The 19,036-nt window shown below is 41.6% G+C and overlaps 1 protein-coding gene across 3 annotated transcripts in view; it reads left to right on the plus strand.

Moving 5' to 3' along the window:
• Positions 1-19,036, plus strand: part of PTPRG (protein tyrosine phosphatase receptor type G) — a 761,059-nt gene that overhangs the window by 551,426 nt on the left and 190,597 nt on the right. For 2 of the 3 annotated variants that reach the window (XM_073592151.1, XM_073592152.1), the window contains exons 10-12: positions 4,282-4,390; positions 10,722-10,771; positions 17,139-17,871. In XM_073592151.1, coding sequence (XP_073448252.1) covers positions 4,282-4,390; positions 10,722-10,771; positions 17,139-17,871 — 892 coding nt within the window. Of the gene's footprint in view, positions 1-4,281; positions 4,391-10,721; positions 10,772-17,035; positions 17,094-17,138; positions 17,872-19,036 lie in introns of all 3 variants that reach the window. The other variant, XM_073592153.1, reaches the window with a different exon arrangement.

Genomic DNA, 19,036 nt, shown 5'->3' on the forward strand with positions numbered 1-19,036 from the left:
CACTTTCTGTCCCTGTGACAATTGGATTTTGAAAATTTTGGGTTGTTGTGGAAACAAGCCTTGGTGATAAAGCATCAGTGGAGACACCTTTTTACCATATTAACTCTTACAGGAGAGAACTTCCCTCCCTAGGGGTAGATTTCCTCTCACTTCCTGTTGTCTCCTTCCGTTTGTAAGTAGGAGTGGTTTGTAAGTCGGATGGTTGTAACTAGGGGACCGCCTGTAATACATTTTACATATCTGGTGCCGTCCACGTGACCAAAACAGGTATATGAAAAAAAAAAAAGGGGAGGAAAGAAATCCACCAGGTAAGTCACACAGGTGGAACACTACGGTCGATTAAAAAACAGCTTTGTTGTAGAAAATAGCACTATACAAAATATAAGTGGATTAAAGTACAACTAAAGGCAGCATGCTCATTGTAATAAACCCTTCTATAAACACCTCAAAGTTACATATGGTAATAAATATAACAAACGAGTTTATGATTTTCCTACCATTTAGATGCAATTGTGGTCTCTAATCCACCTAATCATTCCTCCTGCTTGATAATGCTAGTGATGGTGGGAGGCGTTCAGCAGAGCTAGCATGTCATTTCACTGAGCTAGCCGCCGCATCTCCCACAGGGAGCTACAATTCCCATGAGTCCTTATGCCTTATATCATGCCCAGTCTATTTTACATAACACACGCCCATCTGTCAATCAATAGCTGGGTGAGTGTTATGTAAAACAGAGTCAGCACCATCTGAGATGCCAAGCTCAGTAGAGATAGGAAGCAGTGGGTGGGACATCACTGGACGATCGTGCGGGGGAGTGGGCGGAGCCTTGGCAAAACTTCTGTGATGCCTGAGATGAAAGAGCAACTCCCCCAATGATGTCAGGGCGGCACGTTGTAGTCTATACAGAGCAGCATCACGCAAAAGGGGACAACAGAGGCATTCAGAGAAAGAGGAAGCAGAGTTGTCTCCTGATTACAGGAAATGAACATGCGTGCTTTCAGCTGCAGGGGAAAAGGTAAATATGTGAATAATATTACTGTTATTTGAAAAACAACCAGTGACATATTTAACAAATTAGAGATTTATATCACATACTGATGTTTTCATTTTGACTATACTTCTTTAACCTTTACCAACCACTAATTAAAACAGACGTCTAAAAACGGGGGTGCGCACACACCGATACACACAGCTAATCACACTCAAGGATAAGAGTTCCAGGAATAGAAGTTGTGCAAGTCCTCAGCTGCATTAGTTGCAATTAAAGCTTAATTACGTGATATACAGCAAACTTCAAAACCTTTTTATCCTGTATCCAAACAAGGATATCGTGTGCAGTAAGGCACTGAAGAAGTGTCTTGGATAAACTTCAACGTTTCCCAACAAGTCCAGTTGAATGTGACTACTAGACAACCCATAACTTGTGTGTGTGTGTATATTATATGTACAAAACTGCAGTTCCTGACCCAATAGTCCTAATTTATGAAAAGCTCTCTTATGCCCTGTACACACAACCAGTTTTGCCGTCAGAATAAACTCCAAAGGTTTCTCCGACGGCATTCCATTCAAGCGGTCTTGCCTACACACGGTCAAAGCAAAGTCCGACCGTCCAGAATGCGGTGACGTACAACACTTACGACGGGACTAGAAAAAGGAAGTTCAATAGCCAGTAGCCAATAGCTTCCGTCTTGTACTTCAGAGCATGCGTCGTTTTTGGTCCGTTGGAACAGCGTACAGACGAGCGGTTTTCCCGATAGGAATTGGTTCCGTCGGAAATATTTCAAACATGTTCTATTTCTAGGTCCATCAGAATTTTCGAAAAAAAAAAAGTCAGATGAGGCCCACACACGATCGGAATAGACAATGAAAAACATCCGTCTGACTTTTTCTGTCGGACATTCCGCTCGTGTGTACGCGGCTTTAGAGAGAACATTCCTACAAGGAGGATAATCCCATGATTGGGATATAAGATTTTTCTGAACCGTGTACACAATATGCCCCCCCGTGGTGTTGTGGTTGAAAGAAGTGACATTTGAATATTTTGTCAGGTATAAATAAGCATATCTGGCTTCATATCATAGTTACAATAAACAACAATGTAGCTAGTAATGCAATTCTATCTGTTATATTGAAACTAAAATCCTTGCATCTATAAACGCCCATGATCTAACACTAACCTATCTAGCCATGTAAAGAAAAAAATGAGTATACATACCTTTTTTTGAAGCCGATCCGACCCGGTCTCCAGTGGCGGAAGCTCTGCGTACACATCCGACAATGGCTGTGAAATGAATGGGAAGAGACGTCACCCATAGATTTACTATGGTGCATCTGTTGTCGGACGTGTCCTCTGCACCTGCCTCCACAGTGAAGCGTGGTATCGGGTCGAATCCGCTTCAGAAAAGGTATGTGTATTCATTTTTTCTTTACAGGGCTAAATGGGATAATGTTGGCTCGTGGGTGTCTATAGACACAGGGATTTTATTTTTAACATATACTTCTTTGTGAGCAAGCCAGTATTTTTTTTAGCTTCTAGGCACAAGCTCTCTGTAACTTCAAGAATGACTAAAAATCTTAGTGGAACTATGCCCACATATCCTTTACAGCTGCCATCTTAGCCTCTGTTTTATCTGAAATTCCAATAGTGCTGCACATGTGATCAGTCATGACACCAGTCATTTGATGACTTTACGGTTCGGTTGAGAGCACAAACAACTATCTTTATTATTGAAGGCAGGCCTTGAATGTAACTGTTTTGGGAAGAAGTTAAAGCAGAATTAACCTTCAATCTAGCACTGCCGTGTCCTAGAGCTCTCTCATTGTCTGCTGACATCTTCAGCCGCTCTGCTTTTCGAGGATCTAGCTTCAGCTAATTTTATTGGCCAGGCTGAGATGATGTCAGTTCATTCATCTCGGCATTGACTAAATTGAACTGCGTAGGCACGGTTCTGTTTACAGGATGGACAGGTAGGTAAGAACTTCAATGCAGGAGAGACAATTCCTGCCTATTTTTCATTTTTTTTCGCCTAAGGGTTCATGGAAACTCTCCACTTGAACGTGTGTGGTTTAACAGCAAAGTGACTATACCAAAGATGTAAGGTGGGGGTACGTATTTAGGCAGTAGTATAGCTGCTGGGTTATGGTTTCCTGTACAGATTTTGGAATGGGACCCTCCCCATGTTTAGTAACTACCCCCTCATACCTTACTGCCTGCCTGTGAACTTACTAAGCAGGTTGAGTTATGGGCATGTGATGGATGGCAGAGCTACTCAGGTATATTAAAAAGTAGGCTGCATTTCTTCCAATAAACATTTGGATTATTGATTATGGATCCACCGTGTGCTGGTGACATATGGCCCACTCTTTGCTAATACCAGTTAACCTGCTGGCAGTTGGTACAGCACTCTCATGCCTTGTCCTGGAAAGTATGCCATGGGAATATATTGAATGAATGACCAAGCAACAGGAGTCCTAGGAAAGTGTCCCTGTTCAGCTCTTCTGATCCTTCTTGGAGTTCTTTGCTTTAGAAGTGTGAGGCATGGAAGGTGGCCTTAGGAACCTGCCCAGGGGCCCAGTCACAGTTGACTGCCATGACCCCAATTGTTGTTCAACTTTATTTCAAACTTTGAGCAGCTCATCATTTTATACCTAAATGCTTTTCTGTTATACCAGAGTTCTTCTATATGCTTGAATAAAACGCAGAGACAGATAACTCCTGCCGGTTTTAAGTGAAGCATCAATACTTTTTCTCCGGTAACAAAGGACATTTCATTGTTCTGCTTGAAGAGTAAATTGAGAGAGCGAGGGTTGTGCGCCATACTCATTATTTACGGGGGATACTTATGATATCGCCTTTGGCTTGGGCATGTAGCACCGACACTTCATCGGTTTTATTGCTCAATAAAAAAAATAGGCATAAAAGCCAGCGAGACAAACAAGTGAAAAAAAAAAAAAAATACCTAGATTCCAATGGATCTATCATTTATTAGCCTCATAAATATTTTCCGACAGTTCTTTGTGAAGGCGAGCATTATTGAGCTCTGTAAATTGCTTTTTTTAATGACATCCATGACCATTTTAAATTAATACCATGTAGTGTATTTAGGGACTTGGAGGTTTTTGGGCAAGTGTTTTTACGGGGTGTGATGTGAATATATAAATATGAAAGTGCACGTTGTGATGAGGAATTTTCCCAGCTGCTGGTGTTACGCTTCACAGGGGAACTTGTCATTCTCCGAATTACTAACTGTCGATGCTTTCTCTTGCTCTTGTCTTCAACAGAAAGCCATTATCAACCACGTGTCACCTGACATTCTCTACCTGTTCAGAGTGCAAGCAGTGTGCCGCAATGACATGCGCAGTGACTTCAGTCAAACAATGCTTTTTCAAGGTAAGAGCTCTATGATGTGATAAGAAACAGCAGCTGATCTAACCATGGGTGGTACAGGAGTATCAGTATTACAGCCTATACCGTGTTATGTTTTATACTGGTCATTATGTATTTACAGTATAATCATTTCCTAGAAGCTTTTTAATCCTTATTGGTTTTGTTTTCTGATGTTTTGCCTTTATGATTAAAGGATCACTAAATTTTTATTTCAGATCCACAAGCCGCCATGGTTTCTACAGGCTAAGCAAAAGGCAAAAGCGTTAATTGAAGAGATCACTGTCTTTCCTCACCATGGCCTACAACCTCCATGTTTTAATCATATCTTGCTATGCTGCTGTAGAAGCTGCAGTTGCCCACTAGAGGGAGCTGTTGGGAGTCAGGCTTCTAATTCCATCTAATGGAGAGCCTTCCTCCCAAGTGCTCCCTCTACTGACTGCTGTGAGAAATTTCAGAGCCACAGCAGGTTGTAAATTGAAGCTGGGAGGCTGCAAGCCAAACAGAAGGATCACACACCTCTCTTCAAATGAAATACTGTATAATTTCAACAACTAATGGATCTGCACCTAAAGTAGACTAAACCCTTACTGGGTGATATTAAATTGATTGTAAACATTTTTTTCACTTTTAATAACCAAAATGTTATACTTAACTGCTCTGTGCAATGGTTTTGCACAGAGCAGCCCGGGATCTCCTCTTCTGGGGTCCCCTGCCAGTGCTTATGGCTTTTCCTTTTCTCCATGTGCCCCCTTGCTATGGGGGGCAAACACGCGGGCTTGATTCCGAGCCGGGCTGTGTGCATATTCAGACACACACAGCGTGGCTCGGCCCTGCCCAACACTCCCACCTATCATGACTTGATTGAGAGCAGCAGGAGCTAATGGCTCCTGCTGCTCTCAGCCAAGCTTGTGAGAGCATGGAAAGGGGAGAGAAGAACTGAAGCCGGGCCCAGCACTGGATCAATACAGGACTCAGGTAAGTGTAAGGGGGCTGGGGGGCACTGGTGTTGGAAGGTTTTTACTTTAATGCTGAGAATGCATTAAGGTAAAAAAACCTCTATCCTTTACAAGCACTTTAAGTTTGGTCAAGCACTGCATATTAAAAACAATTGCTGCATTCTTCTAAATTAAAATACTATCTTAACCTGTGTTGCACCACAAAGAGGCTAATCTCCTGCCTCTTTCAGCCACTTCCTGTCTACACTCACCAACTACTTAGGTACACTTGTTCAATTGCTTGGTAACTTGCTGAAGTTAAAACCGAGCATCAGAATAGGGAAGAAGGGATTTACGTGACTGTGAACGTGGCATGGTTGTTGGTGCCAGACAAGCTGGTCTGAGTATTTAAAAAACTGCTGCTCTACTGGGATTATCACACACAACCATCCCTTGGGATTACAGAGAATGATCCAAAAAAGAGAAAATATTCAGTGAGCAGCAGCTGTGTGGACGAAAATGGCTTGTTGATGTCAGAGGAAAATGGACAGACTGGTTTTAGAAGATTGAAAGGCAACAGTAACTCAAATAACCACTCAGTAAACCAAGGTATGCAGAATACCATCTCTGAACACACAACACATCAAACCTTGAAGCAGATGGGCTACAGCAGCAGAAGACCACACTGGGTGCCACTCCTGTCAGCTAAGAACAGGAATCTGAGGCTACAATTCACACAGGCTCACCAAAATTGGACAATAGAAGATTGGAAAAATGGTCTGATGAGTCTCAATTTCAGCCGCGACATTCAGATGGTCGGGTTAGAATTTGTCTTAAACAACATGAAAGCATGGATCCATCCTGCCTTGTATCAAAGGTTCAGGCTGGTGGTGTAATGGTGGGGGGGATATTTTCTTGGCACACTTTGGGCCCCTTAGTACCAATTGAGCATCATTTAAACACCACGACCTACCTGAGTATTGTTGCTGACCATGTCCATCCCTTTATGAATACAATATACTCATCTTCTGATGGCTCCTTCCAGAAGGATAATGCTCCATGTCACAAAGCTCAAATCATCTCAAACTGGTTTCTAGAACATGACAATGAGATCACTGTACTCCAATGGACTCCACAATCACCAGATCTCATCCAATAGAGCACCTTTGGGATGTGGTAGAACGGGAAATTCGCATCATGGATGTGCAGCCAATAAATCTGCAGCAACTGGGTGATTCTATCATGTCAATATGGACCAAAATCTCTGAGGAATTTTTCCAACACCTTGTTGAATCTATGCCAAGAAGAATTAAGGCCGTTCTGAAGGCAAAAGAGGGTCCCACCCGGTACTAGCAAGGTGTACCTAAAGTGGCTGGTGAGTGTATATGCACTCCATTAGCTCTAGAGCAGCTTCCTAATGGTGGACAACAGATGCCTGCACAATCTCAGTGTGGCCATGGGCAGGTAGAGGCAAAGGGGGGGGGGGGGGGGCTGGAATCGGCAACGGTCCGCCGCGGCTGCATCTGTAGCTGTGCTGGCTCTCTGGGTTTGTGCGAGTCGGCTTCACGGCTGCTGCTGATCATTGTGTCATTGAGCTTACAGAGCTCTTTACTGCCACCTCTGGCTGCTTCCTGTATGTGCGCCCCTCGTCTATACTGTAATGTATCACAGAGACATGTGGGAACAGAACCTGGTACAAAGAAGACCACCTTACAAGTGAGGGCTGTGAGTACAAGTGATGATGGAGGAAGGTCTCTATATACAGGTAGCTGTATATACCCACCTTCCTCCATCATCACTGACTGCAGATATACATCATCTGTCCTGTATACAGCTATATACACCTACCTTCCTTCCTGTATATACTAATACAATCCACCCCCTCTATATACACATACTGTACACCCTCCTCCATACTTTACAGGCCACATATGCTGGGCACATTCCTGCCCTTTATGGGATAATGACCAAGCCCCTCTCCTTCATGACATTGTCAAAAAGGGCGGAGAATGAGTGATCTTAAAATGATACGAACCCCCCCCCCCCCCCCCCCCCCCCGAAAATAGTTCTGCGGACTCCCATGAGGGTGGCTGCTTGTAGTTTGCATTAGTGGCATGCATGATAGGGTGACAACACAGAAGTACAGTTGGGGGAGACAGTTATCACCTCTTAAGAGGAGGTGCTTAAAAGCTGCAGGTTCATAAAGATTGAAAACCTTGTCTTTTGAAATGACATTAATATTTTAGATTAGATTTGAGTGATTTGGTATATATCTATTTTAACCCCTTCATGCCTAAACCTTTTTCTGACACTTGTTGCTTACAAGTTAAGATCAGTATTTTTTGCTAGAAAATTATTTAGGACCCCCCCAAACATTATGTATATTTTTTTTTAGCAGAGACCCTAGAGAATAAAATGACGATTGTTGCAATATTTTATGTCACGCTGTATTTGCGCAGTGGTCTTTCAAATGCAATTTTTGTGGAAGAAATACACATTCATGAATTAAAAAAACAAAAGCGTAAAGTTAGGCCAAATTTTTTTTTGTTGTGAAAGATGTTACGCCAAGTGAATAGATACCTTACATGTCAATCTTTAAAATTGCACACACATGTGGAATGGCGACAAACTACGGTACTTAAAAACCTCCATAGGCGACGCTTTAAACATTTCTACAGGTTACCAGTTTACAGAGGAGGTCTTGTGCTAGGATTATTGCTCTTGCTCTAAAGATCGCAGTGATACCTCCACGTGTGATTTGAACACTGTTTACATGTGTGTTCACTTCTGCGCACGAGCATGGAGGGGTGGGGCGCTTTAAATTTTTTTTAAATTTTTTTTTAATTATTTTTAAACTGCCTCTTTTAAAAGAAAATGTATTAATTGCTTTTTTTGGCTGTCACAAGGAATGTAAACATCCCTTGTGACAGTAATAGGCAGTGACATGTACTCTTTATGGAGGGTGCTGGGGTCTATAAGACTCCAAATCCCTCCTTTGCACTTAAAAGCATTCAAAACGCCAAGTTTGGCTGTTTCCAATACGGTCATTCTTTTCAATTTGACACCTTTAAGGCTCCAGTAAATGGGAAGTGATGTCATGACATCGCCTCCAGGTTACTAGATCCGAGACCCGATCAAAGCCAATTCTGACTTTGTTCGGGCCTCCGGCCAGCCAGAGGACATGCCAGCTGGTCGCTCAGGTCTCCCGGTGGGATGGAAGACCCACGGAAGGCGGTGGAAGGGGAGAACGTCCCCTCCCACAGCTTGTAATAACAGCCGAGCAGCTGCTTAGCCGCATCGGTTGTTACAAGAAAGCCAACTGTCGGCTCTAAAAGTGCGTTATGTCGGCGTGAACGGGTTAAAGTGGTTGTAAACCTCAGACATGAAATATGAACAAAAGCATATCCCTCTATAGTGTTTACTTGTCTTAATTAAAAGCATTAAAGTGATTGTAAAGTCTCGTTTGTTATTTTTATAGAAAAAAAAAAAACATGTTATACTTGCCTCCTATGTGCAGTGGTTTTGCACAGAGCAGCCTGGATTCTCCTCTTCTCGGGTCCCTGGCTGGAGCTCCTGGCCCCTACCTCCTGTTGAGTGCCCCCATAGCAAGCAGCTTGTTATGGGGGCAGCCGAGCTGCAGCTCCGTGTGTCGATTTAGACACTGAGCTACGGTTCAGCCCTTCCCTTCTCTCTCCTGATTGACTAGCTGACTTTGACAGCAGCGGGTGCCAATGGTGCCACTGCTGTGTCTCAGCCAATCAGGAGGGAGAGGACGGCTGAGACACTTGTGGACATCGCTGGACAGAGATGGGGCTCCAGTAAGTATGAGGGGGGCTGCTGCACATAGAAGGCTTTTTATCTTAATGCGCAGAATTCATTAAGATAAAGAAAAAACCTTCTGGCTTTACAACCACTTTAAGTGTCATTTCAGTCTGCAGCATGAATCAGTTCTGACAAGTTCTCCTGACACCAAGAGAAAAATGGTGACAGAAGAGGGATCTTCAGCTGATTGATGGCCTCAGCTCTGGTCCTGTGTGCTGTCTGAAGGGGGGTGTGTCTCTTCCTTCCAATTAGCTCTCCTCACTGTAACTTCTGCTCTCCACCCCCTTTCTTCTGAACTCTCAGACAAGCTTATAAATTCTGCACTTTGAGCGGATGTAGAGAAGAGATGACTGCAGATAGACAGATACAACTGATGTAGTAGGATTTGCTTTATCTCTGTATCAGCTAAGGATAGTCCCTTCACTGGGTATATGTAAGGGTTTACAGCCACTTAGTTATCCTTTAAAAAGAAAATTCCATAAAGCCATGCCATTGAGCAGGTAATTCCATTCTTGTGAAAATAATTTGTTTCTCCTTTATAGAGAACGAATGTTTATTATCAACGACCCTAACCATCTACAAGTCAGTTTCATTTATTTTCTCCATTGCAGTACCGTCAGCGACTTTTGAAATCTAAGAAATAAGCTGTCAGGCATCAAATAGGCGCCCTGTATTTTGTAATTAAGATATGCAAAAATAAATTACCTTTGTGTTTGACAACGTGTGAACGGTTAGTGGCAAAAACATGGGATTGGCAGGCGTCTGCAGCAGAAATGACAGGCCTGGCATTGTTACTCAAAAATACTAAATTAAGCAAATATTTACTGGATACTTTGTAGAGTGGAAAAAAAAGTTGATGTTTTCATGGATGGTAAACCTGAAAATTAATCTGGATAGACGTTGCCTGCTGACAGCCCCTACAGAGGAGTAATGGAGCGGTAGCTGCTGAACTTGCAAGTCTTCACATACGATCCTAAATCAATCTGTTAAGCTTAATTAGTGCATCTGTTGTTGGCTCTGGAGAGGTCCGGAGCTATAGAACGTTACTTACCCCAAGCACTCGAACATTCTTTACCGGTGACCCAACCACAGTAGAGAACACCAGTGGAGCTGAGCTTCTAAGGGCCTTCATTAATATCAGAATCCTTTATGGAGATGTCTTATGAATCCACATGTTTTCGGTTTTCTATAATAAATCTCAGTGCTAAGGGTTTTAAGTTTTTATTCAAATTGGAGCTCCTGCCAAAACTTTTTCTTTTTTTTTTGTTTCTAGCCAAGCAGGGAAAGGGTCAGGGTTTCATTGCTGCTTGTGTCCTTGCTGGAGACATGTCACCGGGACAGGAAGTGAGAAGACCTGAATAAAAACCCGAGTGTGTGTTCAGCTTTTACTCACTGTGTCCAAAACCTAAAAATAAAATACAGCTCAGGTTTCTTGGTCTCAGCAAGCACAGAATATTTTTGGAGCAAATTGTTGTGCTAAGAAATTGGGTAGTCAGAAGATGTGGTACTTTCCAAAGTGTGAGTGTTGTGTAATTTTATCATTTTAATGTACTGATTGTTGCTTGCTTATTTTTCAGCCAATACAACTCGTATATTTGAAGGAACAAGGATAGTGAAAACGGGAGTGGTAAGTACATAAGATGGGCTAAGGCCTATGCAGTGCGAAGTCAATATAAATTACCATTGATCAGTTAATCTGTAAAGTGTATGTAAACCCAAAAACAAAATAAACTCTGGTAGCTTACCCTCTACAAGCTTTTCTTTTTTGCAATTTAACCTGTTGGTCCTGTCTCCCTGTCAAGGTGTCACACTAGGACCAGAATGTGCCATATTGGGACTTGCACTTAACCATTACCTCTTCTTATAGAACTTTCATTGGTTTTAATGAGGTTAGAGCTGGCCTGTAAACTCAGGTATCCTATAATTAAAGTGTATCTCAAGGCCCATGTTTTATCCCTTTTAAAAGACCCTGCAAGTAAAGAAAAATAGTGTAACAACAGGTGTGGGTGAGCGCTAAGCCCGACACAGTATAGATCTCCAACCCTATTGTTCCCAGTAGGGAACTGGTATATGGAAAGGTGCAATACAATAGGGATATTGAATAATAAATAATACAATTAAATAATCAATTTGTGATACAGTTATAAAAATAAAATGAAATTAAGAAAAAAAATATGAAAAATAATAAAATAAAAATAATTATAAAGGACAATTGGCTGTAATGTCTATGTGGGCTAAATTAATGTCCATGGTGTTAATGAAATGCTGGCCACATTAAAAGGCAGCCCCGTTGTAGGAAAAGAAGCGATCCTCTGGGTACTGTGGATAAAAGCAAGGCGCCACTCTAAGTGCAGAATTTACATGAGGTTTATTGGAGAACTAAAAAAAGCGGTACTCACAAGGGTACATATTAAAAGGCATGTTGGCAATAGGATGCCGGGTATCCTGGAGTGTCTCTAATCCGGGTCTGGATGGCGGTGATGTCCGATGGACAGGCAACGTCAGAGGATGCCGTCGCGTCCTGTCACTGGAACGCACGCTGGAGACCAGGGAAACCAGGGGGATGAGATCACTTCCGGATGAGTAGACGTGTAGGCGACGCGTTTGCGGAGCTACCCTCCTTCCACAGGCCTGAGGAAGGAGCGTAGCTCTGCAAACACGTCACCTACACGCTTTTTTTAGTTCTCCAATAAACCTCATGTAAATTCTGCACTTAGTGGCGCCTTGTTTTTATCTATAGTAAAGATAAATATCCTTTTATTTGCCTGAAATGCTCTCAGCTCCTTATGTCCAGGGGGCTGACGGCACTCAGTATTTTTGTGGACTGAATGGTGTCAGCCCTGTCCAGTTGACTTTTGTTAAACTACTGAATCTTTCACTATCCTCGTCTCCACAACATGGGAGTAATTGTTCTGTAGTCCAAGATAGGATCTGTGAAGTCTATAGCAAAAGCACACCCAATTCCATAGCACTGCCCCAGATTTGCTCCTTTTTCCATCCATGAACAGTCAGGCCTGGTTTACACTAATGCAATTTCAGATGCGACTTGGGTCGTACTGAGTCACGTGACAATGAAAATACCATTGCTTCCAACGGTGTCTGTTCACATCAATGCTGTGCAGCTGTGATGCGACTTTAGGGAAGGGTCCTGTGCTACTTTGGTGCAATGCAGTGTGATTTTGTGGTCCATAGACCTCAATGGATAGGCATCAAAATCACATCTACATGTGGTTTTGATGCGTTTGTGTGCGATTTGTGCTGGTTGTTAGGAGCTGACACACAACAACCAGTGACTCATCCCTGCCCCCACCACTGGTTGTTAAGGAGCTGGTGGTTATGACGCTGGGTACCGGCTCCTGTAGCCCCTCTTCCATAAGGAATGTAGTGTAATGAAAGCTCCACTCCATTATTCGTTCCTTTTGGTATTTTCAGTCATTTAAAAGGCATTGCCTACACAGATATCTCCACTAGAAGACCACCCTTCCCAATCGTGTTTCACTGCATTTGGCTTGTTCAGCTTGCGTGTTATTCCTCTGAACAAGCCAGTTGTGGTCAACCGCATTTGGTAATTGTGGTCATTGGGTGGAGATATCTGTGTATGCATTGCTTTATGGATGACTGAATAATCAAAACCTGAGAGGAGCTATTTTGGTAGTAGTTAATAGTAGTTTACACCACCCAATAAATACTATTACTAAGCCTTCATTTGACACCTGAGATGTACCTTGAACCCCCATCATTCTGGTGGACCTTTCTGGTGGCAAGCATGCAGTGACAGTAGTTTACACCACTGAATAAATCATATTAATAAGCCTTCCTTTGAGACCCCCCCTATTCGTGTCTCGCCAAGGATAGAATTAGTATGTTGGACCCTGCTTCTACTGACACAGCTGTGGTGGTACATTGAACCCCCTTCTTTCTGATGGATCTGTCTGGTGGCAAGCTGTTCGCTCGCAGTAGATTATTCCCCTTAATATATACCATTAAAACAACTTGATGATGTTGTGATCTTCCTCGTACACCAGAAAATTAAACAGATATACCAGCTAATAGACAGTTTAGTCCATAGCGTTCATTGCAGTCATAATAACAGGCAGCATTTTGTATCCAAGTTTTGGTTTGGACCTTAAACTCTTGTGTCCGGAGGAAATGAATTGAATGTTGTTAGGAAATCCGTATTTCTCAGGCCGTGCCAATTTTTTTTTTTTTTTATATCAGGCTGCACGTCAACGAGCAAAATATTCTGAACTGTATATGACACAATAGTGACATCCGGTGGTTGCAAATATAAATTAAAATTTGGGCTGCAAAGCCAGGTTTGCTTTTGTTGTTCAACCGTAAACACAGGCAGCCATTTTAATATCTGCAGTCTTTTTTTTTTATGAGACTGCATAAAGGGCAATGTACCCATACTTTCTAACAATGTCTCATTTAAGGGACATTGCAATGTCTGGAAGAAGAAGGCAGTGCTGGACAAATTTTTCATAAAAACTTATTTGGTCATGTTCTATATTGTTCAGAGTATGTCTCTGGTGGATTAGAAAAGGCTGTCAAGATTCTGTATGGTTTAGATCAGGCCAACATTTTTCACTAGAAGAGAGACAAATATAATAAGACCCATATATATATATATATATATATATATATATGAGAGAGCTAGACTGTATGATGGCTGTACCAAAAGTAATGCAAAAGTGGACATAACTTTTTTATTAACTTACAGAGGTCATTCTAATTTCACAAGTTGGTAGACAAAGTCTTCCTCTGTAGTAACACTTTTTTTTTTCATTGCAGGTAAATTATGGATTCCACGCATAAGCAACCTGCCATCATTGAGTTCTTGGTAAAGGAGGGTGCAGGCTGTCTGACATCCACAGAAGACTACAGAATGTTTAGGAAGATGACAAATTGACAAGAGCAATGTGCACAGAAGAATAAAGAGGTTTAAATGGTGTCATCTCTGTAAACATTCTGTAGCCTTCTCTGGATGTCAGACAGCCTGCAGCCTCCATTGTCAAGAACTCAATGACAGACTGTTGCTTTTGCTTGGAATCCTCTATTTATCTGCAAACGAAAAAGAAGAGGAGTTACTATAGAGAAGATTTAAAGGATACATTCACTTTTTAAAAAAAGTAATACACACACATTTTTTTGCAGATAAGGTTTTTTTTTTTTAGGAGCCTGGAAAGCATTGCACCAGCGATCAGCAGATCACTGTCCTATAACATGTTGCCAAAGGTGAACTTATCCTTTAACTCTACCAACATGTCAAGTTTGAGAAACCTATGTAAGGTAATAAAAAGAAATTAATGCCCACTTTTGCAATGTGTGTGTGTGTGTGTATATATATATATATAATTATTATACAGGATTTATATAGCGCCAACAGCTTACGTAGCGCATATATATATATATATATATATATATATGCAAAAGCACAGCAACACACAAACCCCTCCAGCGCTTAGAGTTCTGCCATACAATCTCAATAATATGCAGACCATCAACAGTGAAAGAAAAAAGAAATTGTAAAAATTGTAAAATAATTCTTCTGGTATGCTTCATCAGTGCAGCCCTGCTCAGGTGGAGGAATCTACTAGATAACTGTAAGAAAGCACACAGAATGCCACAAATGCCTAGTGCATTACCAAAGGTTTATTGATGTGAAGAACAAACGGCCAAATCTGAGCTCTTGAGGAAGGGAGTGCGTCTCCTGAAACGTGTCAGTAACCAACAATTTTTCTACTTTAGTGAGTTATGATTAGGCTGTTTGTTCTTTGGTAATGCACTAGGCATTTGCACCCTCCTGTGTGGTTTCTTACAATGTGTGTGTGTGTGTGTGTAGAGAGATAGAGAGATTATTATATTACAAGTATTCTAGAGGTTAGAGTAGAATATCTAGTAAGATACATAGGTGTTAAAGCAGACAGAGAGCAGGTTGCCCATGTACCCGTCTAATGGTTTGCAAGTCTCATAGGAAATATTCTATTCATGAAAGGACCTAGTAGATGCAGAAATTGGAAAGTTTTGGGTGCTTAAAAATTTTCAATTAATTGATAATAAATAGTAAGTATGCATTTAAGTTTAATACCTTAAGGTACACTCCAGCAAAAGTTTAAATTGGAAAAGATGCAGTGAGCATAGCCTACCTTCTGAGGAGTTGGAGTTTGAATCCAGGTATAGCTGTAGTACAACTTGTCCATCCCCATTTCTTTTGCTCTTGTTTAATGATCCTGGAACACACTTGCTGGTGATGCTTGCATACTCACTAATACACACAGATGAAAAATAACGTAATACAAGTTTCTTGCAGCTATTCATCAAATTTCAACCTGCCTTGGCAATGTGAATGGGTCTAGGCAAAGGTGTAGAGCATAGGCATTGGAAATGCACTCTCCTACTGACCCTCTAAAGAGCTGTGGGCATTTGTTCTACAGCAGACTATACAAAACATAAGAACAGTTGCGGTGTTTGCTCCTTTTTGACCTTGTAAATATACCATTGGAAGTACATTATGTGTTTCATAAGAATAAAAAAAAAAAAAACAGTTAATCCTGCTAGAAATCAAGTGAGCTTTTCAATTTCTCAGTTTCCAGCTCAGTTTACTATTATGGACTTTTATTATATTATATATATATATTATATAATATATATTATATTATTCTTATTTAAGGTACTTATATAGCACCGTCAATTTACGCAGTGCTTTACATATACATTGTACATTCACATCAGTCCCTACCCTCAAGGAGCTTACACTCTAAGGTCCCTAACTCACATTCATATACTAGGGCCATTTAGACAGAAGCCAGTTAACCTACCTGCATGTCTTTGGAGTGTGGGAGGAAACCGGAGTACCTGGAGGAAACCCACGCAGGCACAGGGAGAACATGCAAACTCCAGGCAGGTAGCGTCGTGGTTGGGATTCAAAGAAGCGACCATTTTTACTGCTAGGCGAAGAGTGCTACCCACTACATCACTGTAGTTTTGTTTTTTGCTCAGATAGCCAGCTAAACAAAAAATACAAATGGATTTCCCCAATCCACACAAGCGAGGTGGATGGAGGAATCCTCCCCCCGCGACACTGTATTCTGACAGCCGATTGGCTGCAGCTGGTGATCATTGAAAGTTTTCCAGCATGGCTGTTTAACAGAAGTCAATCTAACAAAGACTTATTACAAATGGGGGACACGCACATAGATTGCAATTCGACCAGATTTTGATCCGTCTATACCTACCTTTACAGAGTATTACCCTTTATGGTATGGAGGAGATGGGGAGATATCCTGTAGTCAAAATGAGCATTGAGCAACCTTGGATTATTATGCTGCATACATACAGTCCAGTCAGTGTTGTCCCCTTATTCAGGAAATGTGTTAGTGGCAGGATCGCCAGGTGAAATGAAAGGAAAATAAAAGTAATGCTGCAATATATTACATTTTTGTTCTTGGGTTTAGATGCATTTAATAGCGTAATGAACTTTCACTTATTGCCTGGAATTGCTTTTTTACATTGTTCCCTGCAGCGGCAATGTTAACGTTTTATTTACAAAGTCAACAAAACAAACCTAATTTGGTCAGAGGTGTCCAAACTTTTTGCATTGACTGAAGGCTCCTGGGCACATCTATTCATTATTGCTAGCCTACTGTGCCATTGTACTTTCAGGGTCATTGGAAGCTTGCTCATGCCTGGAAACATACAGTGGCTTCCAATGCATCTGTACGTTTGTGTCAGAGCAGCCAGCGTGATAACATCCTGCTTAGGCTGCAGTAACTTTATTGTGGTAATCAGGCCCTTGGGATGGAAGTTTGATGAGAGGTGTCTCTTCTATTTAAATTATATTATAAAAAGCCAGCAGTTTCTATGGTGACTTGTTTTGTTTTCAACACAGAATGAGAGTATTTGGGAAAAGCCATTAATCTGGAAACTGTATAGAAGTATGATTTCAGGTACTGTACTGACTTTCTTCTTGTCTTTGATCTTTTCTCTAAAAGCCTACTGCTTCTCCTGCTTCTTCTGCTGACATGGCTCCAATCAGTTCGGGATCATCTACCTGGACTTCCTCAGGCATCCCCTTTTCCTTTGTTTCCATGGCTACCGGGATGGGTCCCTCTTCCAGTGGGAGCCAAGCTACGGTGGCCTCTGTGGTGACCAGTACTTTGCTTGCGGGCCTTGGGTTTAGTGGTGGTGGTTTACCTTCTTTCCCTAGCACTGTGTGGCCTACTCGCCTCCCTACTTCCTCCTCTGCCAGCAAACAAGCTGCAAAGCCTGTTGTTTCTACCACTGAACCTTTGCCATCTACAGGACCTGACAGTGATGCCTCTCCAACGAAAACCAGCGAGGGGACAGAAGATGGGGATAAAGATGAGAAAGGAGAGGGGGAAGAGGGTGAGCGCGAGCAGGAGGAGGAGGGTGAAAAGGACAATGAGAAAAAGGAGAAAAGTATAGCCACACACTCTTCGGAGGCAAAAAACCAAACGGAGTCCACCCCAACTACCGCCAGCACTGGTGATTTGCAGGACACTGGCACCAATGAAACTTTGACTGACCCAGAGAACAAACAAAATACTTCTTTAATAGATGGCAGGGACGTACCTGCTGGGACTCAGGAGGTCCCTTTACAAACCACAGTGCCGTCCACAGAAGATTACAATTTGGATCAAACTTCATATGTTTCGACAAAAGGTGGCAAAGACTCGGACAACAGACTCATCACTGTTTACCCAGGTTGGTGACTAGCTCTATGGTCTACGAGGGTTATCCAGTATCTCCTGTGTCCTTAATCTATTGACTTTTCTTACTGAAAGAATGTTTCCTTTGGTCAGAACTCCTGTACATAGAAACTAACCTTTGATCAGAATTCCTGTACATAGAACTAACCTCACCGTTCTGTCTCTTAACATTGCTCACTCCTTTTTTTTTCTTTTTCCTTTTTGTGTCAAGTTTTCTGAATTTCTGATTATTATTATTATTATTTTTTTTTTTACTTCTATGCGATGGGTACATTCCAGTTTTTTTCATTGACTCTGTTTTGTTGAGTAGGTTAAACTAAGGGTTTTGTAAATATGTGACTTTCAAATGATGGTTTATGTTAAGGATCCCTCAGATCTTGATGGTTTTCAGCTTTGCATACAAAATTTGGTGGTCCATTTTAAGCCTGTACATGCAGTTATTACATAAATATACATAGTGCTGACATATTATGCATAACTCTAACTTCTAAAGTGCTCAGTCCTTGTCTTAGATATCATAACAACCTAATATTGTGATTACACATGGACATAAAATTTTATATGGCAAAAAGCCATTTCAGCTACCAGTATGTTTTTGGAAGGAACCCATGTGAGCATGGGGAGAAATGAAACTTCATGGGAATTGATCCTGGACCCTAGACCTAGATATAAATGCCAACTGCTTAGCCACGATGCTATTAAAAAAAAAAAAGCATGTTGGTAATAGATGTAAGTGTTCAGTTTCTAGAGAAGTGCCTCACACTTAAATACAGTATGTCTTTGCTTAAAGGGTATGTCCAAAATTCAGCCTGGTGGGCGGAGTCAACCCCCAGGCTCTTATGCATCCTGGATACGTCAACTGAGAGATCTCCCTGCCTTAATTCCCCACTCTGTTACTGTTCAGCTGGGAGTTCTTGGTGTTCTGCACATCTTTGCTTTTTACAGTTCCTTCAGTTTGAGTTCTCCTAAATATAAACCAATTCAAACCCTTTTAAAGGCTGCGGTAAATGTGTAGACCCAGAAATTGAATCACCTAGCAATCACCAATAGATAAAGTCCCTAGATATACAAGAATAGCTTTTACCAATATAAGTTTTGGGTGGACTGAGCCTTTATGAAGACATAAACCAGTGCCCATAACACCGTGACCCGCATCAGCC

Source organism: Aquarana catesbeiana, linkage group LG07 (assembly GCF_042186555.1).
Source record: "Aquarana catesbeiana isolate 2022-GZ linkage group LG07, ASM4218655v1, whole genome shotgun sequence".
In the NCBI taxonomy this organism is placed as follows: domain Eukaryota; kingdom Metazoa; phylum Chordata; class Amphibia; order Anura; family Ranidae; genus Aquarana; species Aquarana catesbeiana.